The sequence below is a fragment of the Lepidochelys kempii genome, chromosome 1 (genome assembly GCF_965140265.1).
Source record: "Lepidochelys kempii isolate rLepKem1 chromosome 1, rLepKem1.hap2, whole genome shotgun sequence".
In the NCBI taxonomy this organism is placed as follows: domain Eukaryota; kingdom Metazoa; phylum Chordata; order Testudines; family Cheloniidae; genus Lepidochelys; species Lepidochelys kempii.
The window spans coordinates 62,377,381-62,402,015 of record NC_133256.1 but is presented as its reverse complement, the minus strand read 5'-3'; the positions used below and the strand labels follow the sequence as shown (position 1 = coordinate 62,402,015).

General features: G+C 44.4%; 2 protein-coding genes and 1 long non-coding RNA gene across 11 annotated transcripts in view; 2 read left to right on the top strand and 1 right to left on the bottom strand.

Moving 5' to 3' along the window:
• Positions 1-17,734, bottom strand: part of MTRF1 (mitochondrial translation release factor 1) — a 28,058-nt gene extending 10,324 nt beyond the window's left edge. Inside the window, exons 1-6 of one of the 5 annotated variants that reach the window (XM_073345947.1) lie at positions 9,254-9,379; positions 5,149-5,588; positions 3,256-3,347; positions 2,359-2,440; positions 1,590-1,697; positions 1,327-1,499 (exon numbers count right to left, since the gene is read on the bottom strand). In XM_073345947.1, the coding sequence (XP_073202048.1) occupies positions 1,327-1,499; positions 1,590-1,697; positions 2,359-2,440; positions 3,256-3,347; positions 5,149-5,566 (873 nt within the window). In that variant the 5' untranslated portion in view covers positions 5,567-5,588; positions 9,254-9,379. Of the gene's footprint in view, positions 1-1,326; positions 1,500-1,589; positions 1,698-2,358; positions 2,441-3,255; positions 3,348-5,148; positions 5,589-9,253; positions 9,380-17,572 lie in introns of those variants that run through there. The other 4 variants (XM_073345938.1, XM_073345958.1, XM_073345976.1 and 1 more) reach the window with 4 other exon arrangements.
• Positions 10,608-13,496, top strand: LOC140911896 (uncharacterized). The gene is made up of 3 exons (XR_012159186.1): positions 10,608-11,460; positions 11,640-11,740; positions 13,091-13,496. It is a non-coding gene; the product is annotated as an uncharacterized lncRNA (long non-coding RNA).
• Positions 17,735-21,761: 4,027 nt separating the features above from the next.
• NAA16 (N-alpha-acetyltransferase 16, NatA auxiliary subunit) overlaps positions 21,762-24,635 on the top strand; it is a 109,017-nt gene continuing 106,143 nt past the window's right edge. For 2 of the 5 annotated variants that reach the window (XR_012159157.1, XM_073345830.1), the window contains exon 1: positions 21,763-22,022. Coding sequence is in view for 4 of the 5 variants with exons in the window: in XM_073345830.1 (XP_073201931.1) it covers positions 21,969-22,022 (54 nt within the window). In the remaining variant the exon portion in view is untranslated. Of the gene's footprint in view, positions 22,023-24,635 lie in introns of all 5 variants that reach the window. The other 3 variants (XM_073345815.1, XM_073345841.1, XM_073345785.1) reach the window with 3 other exon arrangements.

Here is a 24,635-nt window from a genome sequence, read left to right as displayed (position 1 = left end):
CAAGAACAATTTTTTGCCCTTCCTTGTAACAACCTTTTATGTACTTGAAAACCGTTATGTCCCCCCTCACAAACCCAATTTTTTCAGTCTTTCCTCATAGGTCATCTTTAATCATTTTTGTTGCTATCATCTGGACTTTCTCCAATTTGTCCACATCTTTCCTGAAATGGGGCTCACAGAATTGGAGACAATACTCCAGTTGAGGTCTAATTAGCGGAGTAGAGTGGAAGAATTACTTCTCGTATCTTGCTTACAACACTCCTGCTAATACATCCCAGAATAATGTTGCTTTTTTTGCAACGTTACACTGTTCACTCCTATTTACCTTGTGATCCACTATGACCACCAGATCCCTTTCCGCAGTACTCCTTCCTAGGCAGCATTTCCTATTTTGTATGTGTGCAATTGATTGTTTCTTCCTAAGTGGAGTACTTTGCATTTGTCCTTATTGAATTTCATCCTGTTTACTTCAGACATTTCTCCAGTTTGTCCAGACCATTTTGAATTTTAATCCTAACCTCCAAAGCATTTGCAATCCCTCCCAGCTTGACATCACCTGCAAACTTTATAAGTGTACTCTCTATGCCATTATCTAAATAATGGAAGAAGATATTGATCAAAACTGGGCCCAGGACCAATCCCTGTGGGACCCCACTCGATATGCCTTCCAGCTTGACTGTGAAACACTGATAACTACTCTCGGGGAATGGTTTTCCACCCAGTTATGCACCACGGTATAGTAACTCCATATAAGCTGTATCTCCCTAGTTTGTTTATGAGAAGGTCATATGAGTAGCAAAAGCCTTATTAAAGTCAAGATATACCACATCTACCATTTCCCCCCTATCCACAAGGCTTGTTACCCTCTGAAAAAAAGCTCTTAGGTTGGTTTGTTCTTGACAAATCCATGCTGACTGTTACTTATCACCTTATTATCTTCTAATTGTTTGCAAAATTATTGGTTGGTTATTTGCTCCATTATCTTTCTGGGTACTGAAGTTAAGCTGACTGGTCTGTATCCTTATGCCCTTGAATTGCACTGTATCTCAGGCAGTAGTGGATTTCTAAAAAGTTGCTTTTGAGGATCCAGTAAAGTTGGTAGGGAATCATTTAGCCAGGTGCTGAGCCAAGAGTTACAGCCTGGCACAGAAGAAAAGCTTGTGTATCCTTTGTCTGGACTTGACAATATAGGTTGGCACCCATAAAATAATAGCAGTAACTTGGCTTAGCCTTTGGGGTTTGTTGTTTTAAATATAACACACTCAAATGCCAAAAAGAAAAGCCAGGAAGACACTTCAATTTTATTCTGATTAAAGGTTAGTTTACCTCCTCTGGCTGAGGTAGGACAACAACTGACATTGTCCCAGTGTGAATACGCTGCATTCTTGACGAGAGGCCAGTCTCAGGAATTCGCTGAACTCTGTGAGTCCCTCCCTCATATTTTAAATACCTGTAGACACAGTCTCCCGAAATATGAGCAGCTGCATGATGCAATCCACCTTGAAAGACAAATATTGCATAAGAGGTACAGTCCAAAGACACAGCTTTAACTTAGTCTTGTTGGCAGAAAGAACAGAACATTATCATACCAATCTCAGCTGGTGTGTAGTTCAGAATGTCAAAGATCCAACATTTGTAATCTGCATAATTCTGGTACATCTCAAACATTTCTTTGGTGAACTGTTGGCAAATGTCACCTACAAAATTAAATATTTAGACAGCACAACATGAAATATAAGTTTATAGACTCTTCCCTCAAAATTACCAATTTTTAGCATTAGCAGTAACTCTAAAGATCATTGTCGTTGGAGATAGTGCTTTATGCAGATAAATTAATGCTCATCTCTACAAAGTGCCATTTTACATTATTAAAATGTAAGAGAAACAATTGAAGCCTTTAGCGTGGTAGCCATGTTAGTCTGTATCAGCAGAAAGAACGAGGAGTACTTGTGGCACCTTAGAGACTTAGGAATTTATTAGGGCATAAGCTTTCATGGGCTAAAACCCACTTCATCGGATGCATGCAGTAGAAAATACAGTAGGAAGATATATATACACACAGAGAACATGAAAAAATGGGTGTTGCCATAGCAAGTCTAACAAGACTCATCAATTAATGTGGGCTATTATCAGCAGGAGAAAAAAAAAAACTTTTGTAGTGATAATCAGGATGGCCCATTTCAAACAGTTGACAAGAAGGTGTGAGTAACAGTAGGGGAAAAATTGGTAAGGGGAAATAGTTTTTAGTTTGTGTAATGACTCATCCACTCCCAGTCTTTATTCAAGCCTAATTTAATGAAGCCTTGTAAACCTGGATGGAGGTTTGGAGTAACCTTTACTTGTGATGACTTTGCTGACCTCCAGTGGTTCTGCCCGATGTCACCTCTAATATAACATCACTTTCATCATGTTTCTCCCTTGGCACTATATTCTGGAAAAGCTGAAAAGAAAGAAAAAAAAATATCAGTATTTCCCTTCCCGATCAAATTTACAGCCAGCTCTCATGGTTGCATCAGTCTGAACATGCACAAACCCCAGACTTTGAAATTTTGGTGTGTTAATGGAGGCTAATTAAAAATTTAACTCCACAATGCCAAGCATGAGACCACCAAATCAACCACTGCAGCCTCCTTTGTGAATATAATGATACTAGCCAGGAAAGTCAGTTTACACTGACACTGACCTTATTTTTCCAAAGATTCTATTTCATACAATCAGATTATCTTAATTTTCTAAAATACAAACACTTGATTCACAACATAAAGCCTTCCACTGGATTTCTTTCAGCTTCTCTTACTACAATTATTTTCACACACTGGTCTCATTCAACTGAAGAAAATGATAAAGGATTGAAAGTTCCATGAGGATAAAGCCTTTCAAGACATCTCTGCACCCTCTCTGCTGCCATGAACAACTGGCGGAACCCCATGCCATGTCTTCGTAGCATAGTAGTTCACTGTGTTACAGACTTTTCAATGACAGCAAACAAACAAGCACACATACAAAAAGTGTCTAAAAGAAAGAGCTTCTAAGGTGCATTTGGCAGTAGTGAGACTTTCTAACAGTAAACATTTCCAGGTCTTTTCCAATGAGAAAACAGAAGCTAGACCTGTTTCATTAACGACAAGTGTTATAGTCTGTTGTTAAAAAAATCTTGTCTGGTACAATAAAATTGCGTGGCTGTATGAAGACTTGTAAATGAAGATGTCAAGAGATGTTCATCTTAAAGACTCTGTACCTTCACCTCTAGCTCACCTTTTTGCAAAATGTGTTGATTTTTTGGTTAATGATTTCCTTCTCTTCCAAGGCAAGTTCTAGCATCTGTTTCTCAACTCTGCTGTCTAGCTCTAAATTCCAATGATAGAAATAAATGTTAACCAATCTATTTAGTTTAGAGCAAATTGTAATACAAATGCTAAATTACACCTATTACAATAGATAATCGTTTCCATTGCAGGGAATTGCTTATTCTCAGCATGAAATACCAAATAACGACAGAAGCATAAGATGATGTACATTACTAATTAAATGTTCAGATCTTCAGGAGCCCTGGATGGCTCGGGAGACTAGAAATGGGGAACACAGGATTTTACCTCTATATCTCCAGTTCAAACCTAGCCAAAGTCAGTAGCAGTTAAAAGTCATTCCCTATGCCACAGCTCTTCACTGGCACATATGAAACAAACTGATAATCTAATTCCTACTAAAACTAATAACTATTTACAGTAATTGGCAAACTTGTTGGCAGCCTCAACAGTGAGACTATGGACTGAATGGGCAGGGATCCTGAACTATCCCCTTACTGAGAATGAGTGGGGTCCCAATACATCGGGATTTTTATCTGTGTGTTTGTTTTTAAAAGTAAATTTATGGTGGATCAACAACCCTGGAGACAAACATCCTCTATTTTACCAAAGGAAGAGGAAAAGCAAGGGCAGTGGCAGTCGAAGCTTTTCTACCAATTTATCTCGTCCTTGATCTAGCGGCACCACTAAGGCCTAGCCTACACTACAAAATTAGGTCGACTTAAGGATTTTACCTCAACCTAATTATGTCAGTGTACACGCTACAGCCTTGCTCCCGCCAATGTAAGTGCCCTATTACGCTGACATAATAACTCCACCTTCACGAGAGGTGCAGGGCTTATGTCGGTGTAGTTAGGGCGATGTAGTGTCTGTGTAGACACTGCATCCCTTACATTGGCTTTTGGCTGCCATTCGAAGTTCTCCCTGCTCTACATTCTGTTGTCTCTTGCTACTAATTTACTACCCATTAGTGTATGTAGTACTCTCAGTGGCTACTTTCCTTATTTAGTGTGTGCATTACCTTACACCACATACTCGAAATTTCACTTGCCAGTGTTGCACAATTACCAAATGTGTAAGCTCCATTCTTTGCATTTCTTCCTAGTCCTAATATTAATAATGGTATCATCAGCAATTTCTGCCACCTTGCTTTCTCCCCCGCCACCCACATCTTCCACATCATGAGTCAATATGTTGAAAACCACTGGGCATAGTTTTGATTGTGGGATAACTATTTGTTTATTTCACTCCACATGAGAGTTCTCAAATATCTTCAAGGAACTAGTATTTCACATAAGGTTAAACTGAAGCCTGACAATTCAGGGTTTGGGATTGAGCATCTCGAAGAGATGTGCAAAGCCCATAATTTAATAGATATCAATGAACCAAACACCAAAATCCAAATTTAAATTACGATGTCAAGTCTGATGTAGTATAAATCACCCCCCCCAGCCCAAATAAATTAGCCTTACCTAAAATATGTCCCTAGGAAGAAAACTGTCATTAGCCCTATGAAACAAGGGCTACAGTAGTCTTAAAAACAAAGCTTTCTAGAATATTTCAGCTAAAGACAGCATTCACGTGACTTTGAATGTGTAATGTACATGACACTGGCCTGCTCTGCAAAATTGGTCACTCTGAGGCCTCAAGAGTAGGTGTGGTGGGGCTAAAGCAAAACGAAATGGGAGGATCTAGAAGGCTTTAACAGGGACACGGAGGACCCTCAGGAAAATGTATGTGCCTAGTGTACTGCTCCCTGAGTGACTTGTTTCAAATTCTGGGTAATAAGGCATATTGCATCATAAAAAAAGCTGCTTTGCGTAAACAGATGCATTTTACTTACTTGTACACATGGATTCTATCTCTTGAACTTCTCTTTCTGCCTCTTGTATTTCTTGAAATGCAGCTACAAGGGTGGATAAATGATTATGTCTTCTGCTCAGAGTGCTTCGATCATACTCATTCATTGAGCCACTATTTAACAACTGGCCAACCCGCTGGTATTCTCTGTTTAAGGTCTCTAGATATTTTTCCACAGCTTCATGCTTCCACAGTGCTCTAAAATCCTGGTGATATCTCCTTGACCAACCATTAAGTGACAGAGTAGGTTTAACTATTTTTAATAAATAATTGCGCCTAAAGATAGATAGTTCCATCATGTGACCTATCCTTTTAACAAGAGGAGAGCAGTGATGGTGATAGCGATGAAAACAATTAGCAAGCAGACTTCTAAAAAGCCCAACGCCACCGTGAGGTTTCATCTCAGCTTTTACTGTTCACCACCTGAAATTTAAAGCAGATACAATATGGGCCACTTTTTCATTGGCTTTAAAAAAATATGTATTTTAAAATGCTAAATAGGGGTCTAATCCTGCTCTTAGTTGCATCAATATAAATGTAGTAATGCCATTCCACCTTAGATGGAACCATCCCAGATTTAGGTCTGGACCACACTAGAAACTTTTACTGGCATAGCTATGTTGGTTAGCAGTGTGAAGAAAGTCACATCCCAATTAACATAGCTATGCCGGCAAAAGCCGAAGCATAGACACAGTTATGCTGGCAAAAGAGTCAGTTTGCCAGTATAGTTTATTTGATTTGGGGAACTGGTTTAAGCTATTATACTGGCAAAAGAACTTTCTTGCTGGTATAAGCTGCATCTACAGTTGGGGAGGTTGCTGGCATAGCTCTGCCAGTATATCTATACCAGCAAATCTTTTCTAGTGTAGAAAATCTTACACTAGTGTAACTGAGAGCAGAACATGGCCATGAGTGTATTAGTAACACTGGTCCTGATCTTGCAACAGGTTAATTGGCAAGACTACTGACATGCATCAGTGTTTGCAGGATTGGTGCCATTGCAACAATGCTACATAGCCTATTGTGCATATATTTCCAAATTAAATTTACAAATAATTTAATTAATTAAAATAATTTCAGTTAAAAAAAAGTCTTACAATAATTTCAATAAATAAAAAAAAAGCAGTCTTAAGTACAACTAATTTGTCTGAACTATTCTACCGTGATGCAAGAACAGTAACATAGTACTTATTCCTTTTGGAAATTATGGCCATTGTTCAGGGAAAGGTCTTTATTTCTTCACCAGTTTGTACATTTCACATCACAGAATCTTTTCCAGTTTGTAACAGGAAGTCCTAATGTTGTGGCCTATCAAGGTGCCTAAACCTGCATTCCATATTCACATGAATAGTCCTTACTCTGACAAGTAGTCCTATTGACTTCAGTGAGACTGTGACACAAGAAAGGATTCGTTATGGAACTAAGGGTTCCTACCGCCTCTGCCAATACTGCGAGTCCTTTTGTCTTTGTCCATATTTTCTCATCCTTCCTGTGTCAATTTGAGGGGAAACAGGCCACCTAATTTTGGTTGGCAATCCGCCATTCATTCAACTAACAAAACTTTTTTTCAAGGCATTGGTTCAAGAGAGGTCATTATTTTTAAGTGTCTTGATCCTGAACTGCAACACAATTAAAGTAAAAAGTGTATGTGGTTTTGGGTGACCTGTTTCAAAAGATGCAGGTAATTCCATTTTAGGAGGGGAAAACTCAAGCTTCTACTAACTTGTTTGAAAAAGTTTTAGGGTTTCTTGCAGAAAGAAAACAAAATACTATGTAGGAATGGATTAAGTCAAGTGGAAATTCCATGAAGTTCCCTGCAGAGTTTCCTCTGCATCTCTTCCACAACAAGGAGAGGTTTGGAGTTTGTGGAGGAAGTAGGAGACACTGCCTGGAAACCAACATAAAGAGCATCCCAGATAATTTTAACCACTGCAGTGGATTATAGGGGAAGAGATCCCCTCTCAGATAACCACATGCTAGGACTTTTCAGAGAAAGAAATCTGAAGAATTGCACTGCCTGAAGTGACAGGGTTTGGAGAGCAAACAAGGAACTCCCTCTCCCACCTTGCCTCAAGAAAGTAGGAAGAAGAAATAGTCACCGTCTCACTACAGAATAACCATGAAGGATAAAGTCCTCGTATTTATTTCTGAAGGCCTGATTCTTTAGCACCTTGCGTCAGTATTTACATCTGTGAAAAATGCTATTATTCTGCTACGGTAACATTTTACACCTACTTCTCAGAGGTGTGATTGATATAAAGTGCAAGGCTCAGAGAATGAGGGAAGGAACCTTCCCCCGCAACAGTCAAAATTCTCAAGACAGTTACAGAAGACCAAGAGATTTGTTTTAAATAAATTCCATGTTATTTATATTAATCTCAGTGGGAGTTCTTTGTCTCATCTTCTATTTTTTAAACTCATGGAGACAGAAATATTTTTACAATTAAATAAAATTCAGGGTCATTTTCTTTTAACACCTTAGACACAGATGTGGGCAAGTAGGTATATGCCATATATGTCAAAGTATGCCAGTAGCAGATATTTTTTGTTCACCTTCAGGCCTTTTATTAACACACCACTTTAACTCTCTAATTCCATCCACTGTGTCAGCGAGCCTATCATGGCAAGAAGCGGAGTATTTCAAATTGTTGACCTAACTGTCAAGTGTCACAGGCATTGACGGAATCAGGAAGAATTCCTTTGCACCTCCCACTATTCACAAGCTGGCTAGGTCGCGCCTAGCCCCTGGTACAAATTATAGCAACCTGAGGGCTGCTCTAATTGACACTTGGCTGCTGATAGCCCCAAGGGGTTGTTCTACACATCTTTTTCCTTGCCCATATCTTGACATGCTTCTGTTAGAACAATGCACAATCAGGTCAGTCATCTACAGCCCTGGACTTAATTGCACAGCCCCAAATTTAGACTTCACTTAAAAAGATGCGATTCATTGATGTCAATAGAGTTTCAGCTGCTTATGCCAGGTCAATTTGGTCCACAATTTTCTATGTTGACTCAATTAACCGCATTATAAAAACAATATGAAACACCACTAAGAGAGTCAGAGTACCTGATGTTCTGAAAAGCAGAAGTATTCAATAATTGTTTTTAATACAGCCTCACCTGAGCTCTTCGGAAATTAAAAACAAACAAAAACGGTTATTTCATGATACTTAAACTACTGTGTGGTTCAGACAAACTGGGCAGGTGCATTGCCTAGAAATAATTACACACAAATAATTATCTTTCTCTTAAATAGATGTTGTCAGATTAAATTTGTCCCAAAATGTAAGTATTTTGAAACCAAACTTTTACAAAACTTATGGCCAAAACATTTGTTTCTATTAATTTTTAAAAAATTTCAATTAAGCATTCTCCTGCAATGTTTGCAATCAAAACACTGCAGGCTTGTAGGTAGTGCATCAGAACCAGAAAATGAAACTGATGGTGAAAAAATTGAGATTGGACAGTGAATATATACTAGTCAATCAGAGAGCTAATAAAAAACAAAGCAATAAGTAAATTAGATTTTAAAATGTCTTTCAGTTTTAATAATTAAAGGCACTATTAGTAACAGAAAAATGTAATTCTTAAAAATAGTTTTAACTTGATGGTTTCAGTTAAGGTTCATTTATTTCAACTTGAATAACAACAATTTAAAACACACCTATCCAAGGCTTTAGGTGCCCTAACACACAACTAACAATACAATTAAATCTCATCAGCATTAAAGTGATCAGTTCAGCAGGAATTCAGCCAGCTAGCTACTCCCTTCCACCCCTTCATCATTATAGGAATATATGATATTTGTAAAGCTGAAAAATATATTTGTTAAGTTAAAATCACTATGCAGTTATGAAATCCCAGATGCAGTTACAGTTAATTTTCCAGTTAACCCCTTTGCTCTTTATTCTCCATGCCACCTTCCATACAGCAGCTCTCTTCCCAGGGCTAACATCCCAGCACTGCTAGAGGTGATGATACCTTCGGAACCAAGGGCCCTCCTCGAGGGGTATTTTACCAACAAAAAATGGTAGCACAGAATTTTAAAATAAACTTGCCCAGAGAAGAACAGACGGAGACACTACCTTATAACATGCAGCCATTACAGAGAGGAAGAGAAAGGCTGAAAAAGAACTACCACTCCCAGGATTCTTGCTAAGCACTACAGCTCCCAGAATGCCTCAGTCACAGAGCTGTTAACCCCTTTTTTCATCATAAGCCTGAAAGGCAACACACTCATAGATGGAGAATATGCAATTTCTAAAAATATTATTTATGTTTATTATTTACTTTTTATTATTTTATTTTATTGTGGCACTGATCAAAAGCCCCCAGCCAAGGTCCTTATTGTGTAGCAGCTGGCACAACAATATAAATAAATCATTTGTGTGGAATTCAATATTGCCAGATGCAACTATTCAAAAAACATGAGTCAGGGCCTTAAAAATCATTAGATTGACTAAAAATCATGCATTTTCAAAGAATAATCAATTTCAGGTTTTTTATTTGACTTGTTGGTTTATGGGTAGTGCAGGTCAGGAATTTTTTGAGTAAATAGTTTTTCCACCAGAAACTGCCAATTCTGGAAAGGGATTCAGCATACATTTGTATCTCACCGAATTTGTCCTCCTAAACCAGGGGCAGGCAAACTTCTTGGCCTGAGGGCCGCATCACGTTTCTGAAATTGTATGGAGGGCCAGTTAGGAGAGGCTGTGCCTCCCCAAACAGCCAGGCATGGCCCGCCCCTACCCCCATCCAACTCCCCTGCTTCTCGCCCCCTGACGGCCCCTCCGGGACTCCTGCCCCATCCAACCCCCCTGTTCCCTGACGGCCCCCCGGGGACCCCTGCCCCATCCACCACCCCGCTCTCCGTCCTCTGACCACCCCCAGACCCCCCCGCTGCCCCATCCATCCCCCCTCCTTCCTAACTGCTCCCCAGGACCCCTGCCCCATCCAACCACCCCTTCTCCCTTACTGCCCCCAAACCCCTTGCCCTTAACTGCCCCCTGCTCCTAACTTCCCCCCACCACCCCATTCAACCCCCCCTCCTTCCTGACTGCCCCCCTGAGATCCCTGCCCCCATTCAACCCCCGTTCCCCGCCCTCTGACCACCCCAACCCCTATCCACGCCCCCAAACTCCCCTGCCCTCTATCCAACCCCCTCACCCTGCTCCCTGACCGCGCTGCCTGGAGCACCAGTGGCTGACAGCGCGGCTGCACCAGGAAAGACAGCTGCACCGTGCCGCACAGCATAGAGCACTGTGTCAGGCCGGTCTCTGCAGCCTAGCCGCCCAGAGTATTGCGCCACGCAGCAGCATGGCTGCTGGGGAGGGGCCAGGAGTGAGCCTCCTGGGCCAGGAGCTCAGGGGCTGAGCAGGACGGTCCCACCAGCCGTAGTTTGCCCACCTCAACCCTAAACCCTACACTCATCGGAATATGCCTTAGACACTGATGATTTTAAATCATCAAATTATCTTCTTGCATTAAAATATTATTTAACGCTTAAAATCTTGGACAGGTAAATAATGGTTATTATTAAATTATATGAAAGTCACAAACAGCTCATGCACTCAAATGTATAAATTACTAAACTGGCTTAAAAATCAGAAGTAATGCCAGTGGCAGCCAACAATAGTTATTTACATCTGAAGATAGTAAACCTTTGATTAAAAGCGAACATGATTCATTTATTATTAAGCCTGGTTGACAAGGGGAAAGTAGTATAAAAAAGGTAAACACTTTCTTTATGTAATATAAAAAGATGCCAGAATATGTTTAATAGATAATTATATATGGTGTCAATTTTTCCATAGGCATTCATGAGCCCCAATTACTGTAAATGGAAATTAGACATGTACTAAAAGAAACATAGATCTCTGTATGCTTATATACCTTATAGCAGTGGTCCCCAAACTTTTCAGGGTTGCGCCCCCTTTACCTTTGTCCACATCCCCCTGGAAGCCAAGTCCAAGAGCAAAGCCGCAGCTCCCGTGGCGGGAGACACAGACAGGGTTAAGGGGGCTGGGGCTGTGGCCACAGCTGGGCGTGGTTCTGGGTCTGGGAGCTGGGCAGGGCCGGAAACGGAGCCGAGGCTGGGACTGAGAACGGAGCTGGGTGTGGGAGTGGGGGCAGGAGCAGAGCCATGGCTGGGATCCAAGGCTGGAGTCAGGGGCTCAGGTAGGGCAAGGGCTGAGAGCGGAGACATGGCCAGGCCACGGCCGGGTATGGAGCCGAGGCTGGAGGCACGGCCAGGAGCCAGAGGCACAGCTGAAGCAAGGGCCGGAGCAGAGCTGTGAGCAGGGCAGGGCTGGGTAGTACTCCCTCCCCAATCCCCATGGGGGCTGGCCCGAGCCCTGCCACGCCCCCTGAACGTTCCTTTGTGCCTCCCTAAGGGGCGTCCCCCACAGTTTGGGGCCACTGCCTTGCAGTCTCAGTGAATTAGAGAACCCTTCTCTTTCTGCTGTTGTCTAGGCACTGATGTAAAGAGTTGTCTCACAACTTGTTCTGATTTGGTGGACTTCTGTGTCTCCGCTGAGACCCACTGACATCAGTGAGGCTCCACGCAAACACAGGTGTATAGCCATACTTCATCATTTATACAGATACTGGTTTATGTTAATATGTTTTGAAATCAAATAATTCACCAGGCACAATTATAAGTTGGAAAAGAGGAGACTAAGGGGGATATGATAGAGGTATATAAAATCATGAGTGCTGTGGAGAAAATGAATAAGGAAAAGTTATTTACTTGTTCCCATAATATAAGAACTAGGGGCCACCAAATGAAATGAATGGGCAGCAGGTTTAAAACAAATAAAAGGAAGTTCTTCTTCACTCAGTGCACAGTCAACCTGTGGAACTCCTTGCCTGAGGAGGTTTTGAAGGCTAGAACTATAACAGGGTTTAAAAGAGAACTACATAAATTCATGGAAGTTAAGTCCATTAATGGCTATTAGCCAGGATGGGTAAGGAATGGTGTCCCTAGCCTGTGTTTGTCAGAGAGTGGAGATGGATGGCAGGAGAGAGATCACTTGATCCTAACCTGTTAGGTTCACTCCCCCTGGGGCACCTGGCATTGGCCACTGTCAGTAGACAGGATACTGGGCTGGATGGACTTTTGGTCTGACCCAGTATGGCCATTTTTATGTAAGTTTATTATCATTTATATATTGTTATAATACCGTTACCTCCTTTTGATCAGAGCAGTTAACCAATATTTGGGGCCTTGTGGGTTGTTTTCATCAGGTGGAGATACTGATGATAGAATCAAGTATTAATTGATGCAATCCTGTTTATTTATAAAGAATGTGTACAAAGTCCTGTTTCTCTGAACACAGTAGGATCAAATGATAGGAGGTAATAGCCGGAGAGTCCGGTTTTTGGCTTCTTTGTCCGGGTGCCATTTAGTGTTGCAGGTGCCTGGTTTTCAACTGGAAAGTCTGGTCAAAAAGGGGAACTGATAACCCTAAATGGCACCTGAACCAAAAGTCTGCTTACCACGGGGTGGGGGTAGGTGCTGGGTCATTAACCCACACCAACCCCTGCTCAGCTGGGGCCACCTCCTACCTGCAGGCAGGCTCCTTGAGACGATCCAGTGAGTGAGGGGGTAGGGGGAAGGAGATGTGAGCAATGGGGGTGGCTTGGGGAAAGAGGCAGAGCAGGGTGGGGCCTTGTTTGAAGTGGCAGGGCAGGGTAGGGTGTGAAGCCTTGAGGTTCCCATTACCAACAATTCAAGAGGTTGCTTGCAACCCTAAACAAAATGCATTTAATTGTTCCCTCATTTAGCCAGAAGAGAAGATGGCTAGCATGTCCATCAGCTTCATAGATTAAAGATATACTTTGATAACATGACTGGTGTATGCTGTAACATTAGTTTCCCAGACCTCTGAAAAGCTCAAAAGCTTCGTCTTTCTCACCAACAGAAATTGGTCCAAAGAAGATATCACTTTACCCACCTTACCTCTCTAATATCCTGGGACCATCACGGCTACAACACTGCATACAATAATGGAAGATACTGAATTTTGCCATCTGAAATGGAAACTCCACAACATGAGCAGTGACACTGATTTAGTTTCCCAGACCTGAAGAAGAGCTCTGTATAAGCTCAAAAACTTGTCTCTCTCACCAACAGAAGTTGATCAAAAAATATATATATATATTACCTCGCACACCTTGTCTAACTAAATGCAGTAATTCTGGGAAAATGGTATTGTACATCTGACTTAAATGGTACCTGTCTCCAAGCTATTTTCACAACATCACTTCATTGTTGGTAGTCCCATCTCCCTCACCCACATGCCCATGCCCACACCCACCCACACCCACCAAAGCAACAATCTAATCCCCCAGAGCCATCCCAAGACTCAGTGTTCCCATCATTCCTCCCCTTCTCCTTTTCTTTTACCCATGGGAGGAATGATGGGAACACAGAGCCTTGGGATGGCTCTGGGGGATTAGATTGTTGCTTTGGTGGGTGTGGGTGGGGGTGGGCATGTGGGTGTGTGAGATGGGAACGGAATGGGGGTAAGAAAATTGGAATCATGTTTTGCTAAGGGTAGTAATGGGAACAGGGACACAGGTGTAAGGCTCTGTGGTGTCAGAGCTGGGAAGGAGGATACTAAGGAAGGAAACTGGAATCATGCTTGCTGGAAGTTCACCCCAATAAACATCGAATTGTTTGCACCTTTGGACTTCGGGTATTGTTGCTCTCTGTTCATGCGAGAAGGACCAGGGAAGTGAGTGGGTGAAGGAATAAGCCCCCTAACATCTTGGTGCCGGTGACTCAGATGCATCGCATTGGATAGGTGAGTGGCAGACTGTAAGTCCCCCTCCCCAACAGTCCGCGCAGCTGCTTGGAGGGGGTATCGCGAACTCTCGTGATGGTAGTTGCGGGTTCTGGCAAGCCAGGGTAAAGGATTTTTTGCATAAATGGATAAGGGAGAACCAGGGCCCATACCAGGTACAGAGGTCAACCTGGGATGAGATTAAAAAGGAAATGGAGGAAGTGTTAGGGGACCCAGAGGGATGGGGGGTGGCTGAGGAGCCCACCCTCCTTGGTACATGGGTAGTGGAAGAAGGTCCCTGCCCATGGGGACTGAATGCCTTCCAGGGAAAGGAGGCACTTCAGTCTGCTTGTGAGAGGTTTGAAGTAAGGGCAGCATTATGGGAAGCTGCCAGTAATCGTTCAAGTTTGGTGCTGCTTCAGCAAGGGCTGCTGAAGGGTTGTAAATTAGTTAGGGGTAGTTAAAGATGATTTGGGACAAAAGGGTTTAAAGTCAAAAGCAGAGTTAACAGACTACCTTTAGAGACTGGATCTGAAACTTGGTCCTGGGGGAGTGGAGAAAAAAAAAAAGTTTCAAAATGCAACCTGCCTTTCCACACTCTTGTTTTTCTGAAGTTTTAATGGAGGGTACTTTGGCTACTTATGTGAGATGTCAAGAAAGAAGTTTTGTTTAATGATAAAACCCAGTTATATACATGTAACTGTATGTGCAACTCTGTGCATTCACATTGGATGGAAGCTTGGTAATTAAATTTTCCAAGGGGGTCAGGTAGAGTGGCTACTACCACCACTGCGCTTCTGTCCACAGAAGCCTTTACAGCTATTCTGAGGGAAAATGGGCCCTTTTCCCACAGAAATGGTCTATAAGGGACTGCTGCAGGCAGCAGGCAGAAAGAGAATCTGATCAAAATTATTTGACTTTTGGGTAATGTAATCAAAATCACTAAAGGATGGAAGGGGTTTAACTTGGCTGCCCCTGGTTGTGTCTAGTTGTACAAGATGGAAGTGTAATCGGGGTACAGTTGTGTAAAAAGAGTAATTACAGTGCAAGGGATGTTAGACAAAACAGAATTTTGTGTGTGTGTGTGCACAGGTAAAAGAAAAGGAAAAGGGGAGGAATGATGGGAACACTGAGCCTTGGGATGGCTCTGGAGGATTAGATTGTTGCTTTGGTGGGGGTGGGTGGGGGTGGGCATGTGGGTGTGTGAGATGGGAACAGGGAATGGGGGTAAGAAAATTGGAATCATGTTTTGCTAAAGGGGGAGATGGGAACAGGGAATGGGAGTAAGGAAATTGGAATCATGTTTTGCTAAGGGTAGGAATGGGAACAGGGACACAGGTGTAAGGCTCTGTGGTGTCAGAGCTGGGAAGGAGGATACTAAGGAAGGAAACTGGAATCATGCTTGCTGGAAGTTCACCCCAATAAACATCGAATTGTTTGCACCTTTGGACTTCGGGTATTGTTGCTCTCTGTTCATGCGAGAAGGACCAGGGAAGTGAGTGGGTGAAGGAATAAGCCCCCTAACAGTGCCTATCTCCCAAGGAAATGAATGGAAATTAGGAGCCTAAATACCTTTGAGAATCTGGGCCTTTAAGACTCCAGAACAGAATGGTCCTTTTTCACAATGGAGTGAATCTGTCCTGGGACCTGTGCTCTTCAACAAATTCCTAAATGATCTGGAAAAGCGGGTGACCAGTGAGCTGGCAAAATTTGCAGACTATACAAAATTACTCAAGATAGTTAAGTCCCACGCAGACTGCGAAGAGTTGCAAACAGATCTCACAAAACTGGGTGACTGGGCAACAAAATGGCAGATAAATTCAATGTTGGTAAGTGCAAAGTAATGCACATTGGAAAACATATTCCCAATTATATATACAAAATTATTGGGTCTAATTTAGCTATTACCACTCAAGAAAGAGCTCTTGGAGTCATTGTGGGTAGTTCTCTACTAATGTACAGTGACAGTCAAAAAAGCTAACAGAATGTTAGGAAACAATAGGAAAGGGACAGATAATAAGACATAAAATATCATAATGTCGCTATATAAATCCATGGTACACCACACTTTCAATACTGTGTGCAGTTTTGGTTGCCTCATCTCAAGCAACATATATTAGAATTGGAAAAGGTACAGAGAAGAGCAGCAAAAATGATTAGGGGTATGGAACAGCTTCCATATGAGGAGAGATTAAGAAGACTGTTATTGTTCATCTTAGAAAAGAGATAACTAGGAGGCTATGATAGAGGTTTTTAAAATCATGAAAGGTGTGGAAAAAGTAAATACAGAAGTGTTATTTACCCCTTCACGTAACACAAGAACCAGGGGTCACCCAATTAAATTAATACACCACAGGTTTAAAACAAACATAAGGAAGTATTTCTTCACACAACACATTGTCACCCTGTGGAACTCATTGCCAGATGTTGTGAAGTTGTCAACGTATAACGAGGTTCAAAAAAGAATGAGTAAGTTCATGGAGGATTGGCTCCTCAGTGGCTATTACCCAAAATAGTTAGGGATGCAACCCCGCAATCTGGGTGTCCCTAAACCTCTGTCTGCCAGAAGCTGGAACTGCATGACAAGGAATGGATCACGTGATAATTGCCCTGTTCTGCTAATTCCCTCTGAAACATCTGGCACGAGATGCTGCCTGACCCAGTATGGCCATTCTTATGTTCCTAATGACCTCAGACCAGCTATTTTTTTTGAGGGAGGTTGGGGTGTATGTGGAACGTAACTTGTGGAAATGAGGAAGAGCTGACTGAGTCATTTGGAGTTGGTGAAATTTGTTAACCCTCTGGGTGAGCATAAAAAGGTTGAGCTCACCTCCTATAGGGAATGTCTATGTGCTGAATAACTGTAGAGGGAAAGCATAGCCATATGGCTTGCACTGTGGTTGTTTCAGAGCAGTCTCTAAAGAGTATAATAAATAAAAATTCCCCAGGAAAAGGAATATTTTATTATTCATGTATGACCGATTCATAGTGTGTATCTTAATTCTCTTCTAGTTTTATACAAAATATACCCCATATTTTCTGCAATCCCTAGAAATGCACTCACCTCAAAATTCCCTCTTCTTCTCTCCAGAGACAGAAATATACATAGCATAATCCTTCCCAGTCTTCGGATCCAGAGCCTGTACTGCCCCATAAGGGCATTAACAACCTAATGATGCACCTACCTTAGGTGCAACCCCTCTATGTTGACAGCCATATGTCAGAATGGACAGGTTAGCTATTATGCCAGCATTCCAGGCTACTAGTATGGTCTTTGGCCACTGTAGGCAAACATCAACTCTAACTCCTACTTTGGAATGGGGGTTGCAACCCCTGAGTGCAGGTGAGTAAGATATTGTACTAGGGTGTGGAAAATGGAATTTTTTTAGCCCGTGGCCTAGTTCTTTGGAAAACTGTACTGATTATTACTGTGTTTGAAGTGTATGTCAAAGTATTCATCTTCTTTGACAAGTTGGAAAAAAATCATCTTTATATAAGGGATGCCAGCCAATGCAGAGAATGTGGGTTTTATAGTTCTGTTTTTGAACGTTAATTTATGAAGAGCTCTATGTAAGCTTGTCTTTCACCAACAGAAGTTGATCCAATAAAATATAGTACCTCAGCCACCTTGTCTCTCACAAAACATAAGAAGAATCACTTTATCCTTCAGATGGTTCCTTTTCCCTGGAAATCCTGGACGTCCCATCATCTCAAGCATTGGCACCCTGGTGGTTCTTGCAGTGCATCTTTGATGACTTCTGCATAGAGTGCTTCCGCCGACGTGCACAGGCTGAAATTGTGGAAAAGCATTATCACTTGCCCCATAACCTCAGCCGTGCAGAACACAATGCCATCCACAGCCTCAGAAACAACTCAGACATCATAATCAAAAAGGCTGACAAAGCAGATGCTGTCGTCATCATGAATAGGTCAGAATATGAACAAGAGGCTGCTAGGCAGCTCTCCAACACCACTTTCTACAAGCCATTACCCTCTGATCCCTCTGAGGGTTACCAAAAGAAACTACAGCATTTGCTCAAGAAACTCCCTGAAAAAGCACAAGAACAAATCCTCACAGACACACCCCTAGGACCTCAACCTGGGGTATTCTGTCTGCTACCCAAGATCCATAAACCTGGAAATCCTGGATGCCCCATCATCTCAGGCATTGGCACCCTGACAGCAGGATTGTCTGGCTACGTAGACTCCCTCCTCAGGCCCTACGCTACCAGCACTCCCAGCTATTTTCCAGACACCACTGACTTCCTGAGGAAACTACAATCCATCAGTGGTGTTCCTGAAACCACCATCCTGGCCACTATGGATGTAGAAGCCCTCTACACCAACATTCCACACAAAGATGGACTACAAGCCGTCAGGAACAGTATCCCCGATAATGTCACAGCAAACCTGGTGGCTGAACTTTGTGACTTTGTCCTCACCCATAACTATTTCACATTTGGAGACAATGTATACCTTCCAATCAGCAGCACTGCTATGAGTACCCACATGGCCCCACAGTATGCCAACATTTTTATGGCTGACTTAGAACAACGCTTCCTCAGCTCTCGTCCCCTAATGCCCCTACTCTACTTGCGCTACACTGATGACATCTTCATCATCTGGACCCATGGAAAAGAAGCCCTTGAGGAATTCCACCATGATTTCAACAATTTCCATCCCACATCAGCCTCAGCCTGGACCAGTCCACACAAGAGATCCACTTCCTGGACACTACAGTGCTAATAAGCGATGGTCACATAACCACCACCCTATACCGGAAACCTACTGACCGCTACGCCTACCTACATCCAGACCACACCACATGATCCATTGTCTACAGCCAAGCTCTACGATACAACCGCATTTGCTTCAACCCCTCAGACAAGAGGCCAACACTTACAAGATCCCTCTCAAGCATTCTTACAACTACAATACCCACTTTCTGAAGTGAAGAAAACAGATTGACAGAGCCAGAAGAGTACCCAAAAGTCACCTCCTGCAGGACAGGCCCAACACACAAAATAACAGAATGCCACTAGCCATCACCTTCAGCCCCCAACTAAAACCTCTCCAACGCATCATCAAGGATCTACAACCTATCCTAAAGAACGACCCATCACTCTCACAAATCTTGGGAGACAGGCCAGTCCTTGCCTACAGACAGCCCTCCAACCTGAAGCAAATACTCACCAGCGGCCACACACCACACCACAGAACCACTAACCCAGGAACCTATCCTTGCAACAAAGCCAACTGTGTCCACATATCTATTAAGGGGACACCATCATAGGGCCTAATCACATCAGCCACACTATCAGAGGCTCGTTCACCTGCACATCTACCAATGTGATATGTGCCATCATGTGCCAGCAATGCCCCTCTGCCATGTACATTGGTCAAACTGGACAGTCTCTACGTAAAAGAATAAATGGACACAAATCAGATGTCAAGAATTATAACATTTCATAAACCAGTCGGAGAACACTTCAATCTCTCTGGTCACTCGATCTCTGACCTAAAAGTTGTAATATTACAACAAAAAGACTTCAGAAACAGACTCCAATGAGAGACTGCTGAATTGGAATTAATTTGCAGACTGGATACAATTAACTCGGGCTTGAATAGAGACTGGGAGTGGATGAGTCATTACACAAAGTAAAACTATTCCCCCCCCGCCCGTTCCTCACGCGTTCTTGTTAACTGCTGGAAATGGCCCACCTTGATTATCACTACAAAAGGTTTTCTTCCCCCTCCCCGCCCCGCTCTCCTGCTGATAATAGCTCATCTTAAGTGATCACTCTCCTTACAGTGTGTATGATAACACCCTGTCATAAATATAAAGGGAAGGGTAAACCCCTTTGAAATCCCTCCTGGCCAGGGGAGGGCTCCTCTCGCCTGTGGAGGGTTGGGAGGCTGGGGGTGGCCTCGCTGGCACCTGACCGGGGTGGCCGGTGAGGAGACAAGATACTTTCAAAGGCTGGGAGGAGGGAGAGAAACGAAGGGTCTGTGTCTGTATGCTGCGCTTGCCAGGGACAGAACAGGAATGGAGTCTTAGAACTTTTAGTAAGTAATCTAGCTAGGTATGTGTTAGATTATGATTTCTTTAAATGGCTGAGAAAAGAATTGTGCTGAATAGAATAACTATTTCTGTCTGTGTACCTTTTTTGTAACTTAAGGTTTTGCCTAGAGGGGTTCTCTATGTTTTTGAATCTAATTACCCTGTAAGATATCTACCATCCTGATTTTACAGGGGGGATTTCTTTATTTCTATTTACTTCTATTTTTTATTAAAAGTCTTCTTGTAAAACACTGAATGCTTTTTCATTGTTCTCAGATCCAAGGGTTTGGGTCTGTGGTCACCTATGCAAATTGGTGAGGCTTTTTATCCAACATTTCCCAGGAAAGGGGGGGTGCAAGTGTTGGGAGGATTGTTCATTGTTCTTAAGATCCAAGGGTCTGGATCTGTAGTCACCTAAGCAAATTGGTGAGGCTTTTTACCAACCCTTGTCCAGGAAGTGGGGTGCAAGGTTTTGGGAAGTATTTTGGGGGGAAGGACGCGTCCAAACAGCTCTTCCCCAGTAACCAGTATTAGTTTGGTGGTGGTAGCGGCCAGTCCAAGGTGTAATATTTTGTACCTTGGGGAAGTTTTGACCTAAGCTGGTAAAGATAAGCTTGGGAGGTTTTTCATGCAGGTCCCCACATCTGTACCCTAGAGTTCAGAGTGGGGGAGGAACCGTGACACACCCCTTGTTTCATGTTCTGTATATAAATCTCCTCACTGTATTTTCCACTGAATGCATCCAATGAATTGAGCTGTAGCTCACGAAAGCTTATGCTCAGATAAATTGGTTAGTCTCTAAGGTGCCACAAGTACTCCTTTTCTTTTTCCCAGGAAAGTCTGAGAGACACTTGCATCTGTGATGCCACTGAAGTTACAGACAATTCCCTACTCTACACCTTCAAGAGAAGCTACAGACTTCAAAGAGCAAAGTTCTCAATGTGGAAACAGGTAACTCTTATTATGTCAACAGCAGCAAGCCATTCAAGCCTCACACTTTACTTGGTAAAGGAACCACTGCCAGCCTAGGAACAAATACTAACTCTTACAAATATTTATGAGATGGCTAGGAAGCTTTACATAGCTAACATTTGATGTCAAACACTGAAAAATGAATGAATACATTAGATGACATCCATAGGTTATAATCATAATCGTCTGATTACTAGCCTGCCATTCACTCCTTAAATTCCAGCCAGATCTTAGCAGCCACAAACTTGGTAGCGTAGAGACGAATGCATTGTATCTCTCTTTGAAAGTAGGGATTCCTGGCTCTCAGATTATGTGGTTGTAGCACAAACAGTTCTTCAGACACAGGACGCTAAGGCAAAGAGGAGGGACGGTGGCAAGAGTGTAATCAGAATAATGGGATTTTCCATCCTGTCACATCCCACAGGTACAGGTCAAACCCCGCCAATGCCCCTCCGCAGCCAAACGCCACGCTGCACTGCCAGCCACGGAGCCACCCACCAGGCCTTGAATCTCACAGCTCCTCTGACTTGCCCTGGGGTGGTGCCTTGTTGGGGGAGAGAGGTTCCCCTCCAACCACAAGCGCTACAAAGGGGGTAAGGCTGACCTCCTCAGGCACCAAATCCCAAGATTTATAACAACATCGCGAGAGTTGGTGGCAAATCTGGGCGAGGCCAAACTCAGCCCGCTACCTCCTGGGATGCCTCCCGCCGCCGGGGCTCCAGGACTGGCCGCGGGGGCGCTGCTCCCCTCGCACCCCGCAGGCTAGAGAGCAGGATCTGCGCGTGCGCCAAGGGGGATCCCAGCGGCCATTTTGCAGCGTCAGTGGGGAAGCGAGGCCTCCCCGGCAGCTGCGCACAAGGGCCGCGCTCGCTCGCCGCGATTGAGGGGAGCCGGCCGGGCGGCGCAGGCCAATGAGTTAAACCGCCGCCGCCTGTCAGGAGCCGCGTCTTCTCCGCGCCGCCCGGGCTGCCCTCGCGCACCATGCCGTCCGTGCTGCTGCCGCCCAAGGAGAGCAACCTCTTCAAGCGGATCCTGGTCAGTGCCCGCCCCGCGCGGCCAGGCCCGCCCCGGCTCGGGACGCCCGTCCTCTCCCAGCCCGTCAAGCCAGCTCCCCCGGGGGCGCGGGAGCAGGTGCGCGGCCCTGGCCCCGTGCGCTGGCTAGGCTGGAGCTCCCGCCGCCTCCGGGCTCTCGCCCGCTTCCTTCCTTTGTCTCGCGGGAGCCCAGGGCGGAGCAGGCCCGGCAGCCGCTTCCCATGAGGGGCCCGCCTGACCCCCCGGAAGGGGGGTGTAGCGGGGCCGCCGCAAACGGGCTGGCGCGCCGCTGTGGTGCCCAGCCGCCTCCGCTCCCCATGGCCGGGGCGCGCCTGAGCGGGATGCAGGGTCCCCGGGGAACGCGGGTCACCACAGACGGCTGCGAAGCCTGAAACCAGGTTTGAGGCACTTTCCCCTTGCGCCCCCGCCCTCCACGGAGGGGGGCAAAAAAAAAAAAAAAAGTTTCGGCTGCCTGGATCTGGGGTTTTGGCTTGGCCCATTTGAAACACACCGCTGAATTGTGAGAGCCCGGTCTGGGTTCAGATTTCAAACCTCTCTAGAACTGGGGATGTCTGTTCAGGTGTGTGGCTAATAATAATATCTTACACTTAAACAGCACGCTCAGCTCGAAGGAGGATCCCAAAGCACTTTACAAATGTAACCGATGTATAGGGGCTCTCACCTCATCTCTGAAATGCAGCCATCTCTTGGATAGCAACTGACCAAGAACACATGGTATAGAGGGACTAGATTTAAGATATTAAAATGCAGGAAGATTTTTTCACTTAGCCACATGGCTGAACATGACTGGCAGCCTAGTAAAGCAGAATTGGGTTCTCCGCAACATCATTAAAGGGGTTTTTTAACGTGTAAGTGGTCAGCCCAAGGACTCAATTTATTTACTTAATTGATCAAGTGTTTAAACGGCCAGAGGTTTAATTTGTGTTATAAATAATCCATTTCTTGGGTCATCAATTGTAGTTTGTCTGAAATATTTTCTTGGTCTAGGTTATTTAAAAAAAAAATCCTTTAGGTTGTTCTGTGTATTAACTATTTTATGAAAAAAATCTCACCTGGTGCAGCTCCATGGGTGATTAGTAGTGAAGTTGTAGAGTATGTCTACACAGCTGCTGAGTGATGTGATTCCCGTTTTGGGTAGACATTAGGGTTGTTAACTGTCTAATCACACAAATCCAAACACCCTTACCCACCTCCCAGCCCTGCCCCTTCTCTGAGGCCCTGCCCCACTCACTCCATGCCTCCGGTTGCTTGCTGTCCCCAATACTCACTCACTTTCACTGGGCTGGGGCAGGAGGTTGGGGTGTGGGAGGGGGTGTGGTGTGCAAGCTCTGGGAGGGAGTTTGGGTATACGAGGGGACTCGCGGCTGGGCAGGGCATTGGGGTGTGGGAGGGGGTGTAGACTCTGGTTGGGAGTTTGGGTGCAGGTGGGGGTTTGGGGTGCTGGCTCCAGGAGGGGTCTCAGGGCTGGGGCAGAGGGTTGGGGTGCAGTAGGGGGTGGCCGGGAGGCTCTTACCTCAGGTGGCTCCTGGTCAGCAGCGCAATAGGGCTAAGGCGGGCTGCCTGCCTGTCCTTGCACTGCTCCAGGAAGCAGCTGGCACATCTCTGTGGCCTTGGGCGGGGAGGAGACCAGGGCGCTCTGTGCTCTGTCTGTGCCTGCAGGCATTGCCCGCCCCCCAGCTCCCATTGGCCCAGTGCCCGACCAATGGGAGCTGTGGAGTTGGTGCTTGGGATGGGGGGGCAGCATGTGCATACCCCCTGCCTCCCCTCTTCTTCCCCCGAATGGGCCGCAGGAATGTGCTGGCCCCTTCCAGGAGTGGCGTGGGGCCAGCACAGACAGGGAGTCTGTCTTAGCCCTGCTGTATCGCCAGACTTTTAACGGCCTAAGATCTCCCTGTTTGGCTTCGCTAGCCTCCGGGAGATAGAGCCCAATTTTGGGAGACTCCTGGCGAAGCCGGGAGGATTGGCAACCTTAGTAGACATGCATGTGCAAACTCTGTTTGAGCTAGCTCCTAAACATAGCTGTGTAGCTGTGGCAGCACAGGCTGCAGCTCAAGCTAGCCGCCAGAGTACAGACTGCATGTGCAGGGTTCTACTTGGGCAGCTAGCCTAAGCCTCAGACTGCTGTGTCCAGACTTACTTTTCGGCACCAACGCTAGGTCTGCTCATGCATATGTGTCTCCATGAACTGGGAATCCCAGCTGCTGTATAGACATACCCCCAGTGTGAACAAAGCTCCAGGAGTTTTAAATTACCTTGTCATCTATACCTGCTCAGAGGAGGTCCACGTGTCATGGTGGTAAAACTACTGGCAACCACTGGTTCGTTATTTGCTCCTAGAGCATCCGTCTTGCTACTACTGGTGTTAACAATAGTGAGGATTTTTTTTTTAGGGATAAGTTGAATTTAGCAAAGGCCAGAGTGCTTAACAAGAACACAAATCTTAGTGTCTAAGCTCAGATGTGTGCTGTTGATGTGTACTGGCAGGTGTTTCTTGATTGGTTTCTTTTGTTGGCTTTGGGCAGCATTTAGATTTGAAGATTTAATAGTTCTTAATAGCAATTTGCTGCTTACTGTATGGTTATGGTATGCATCTTA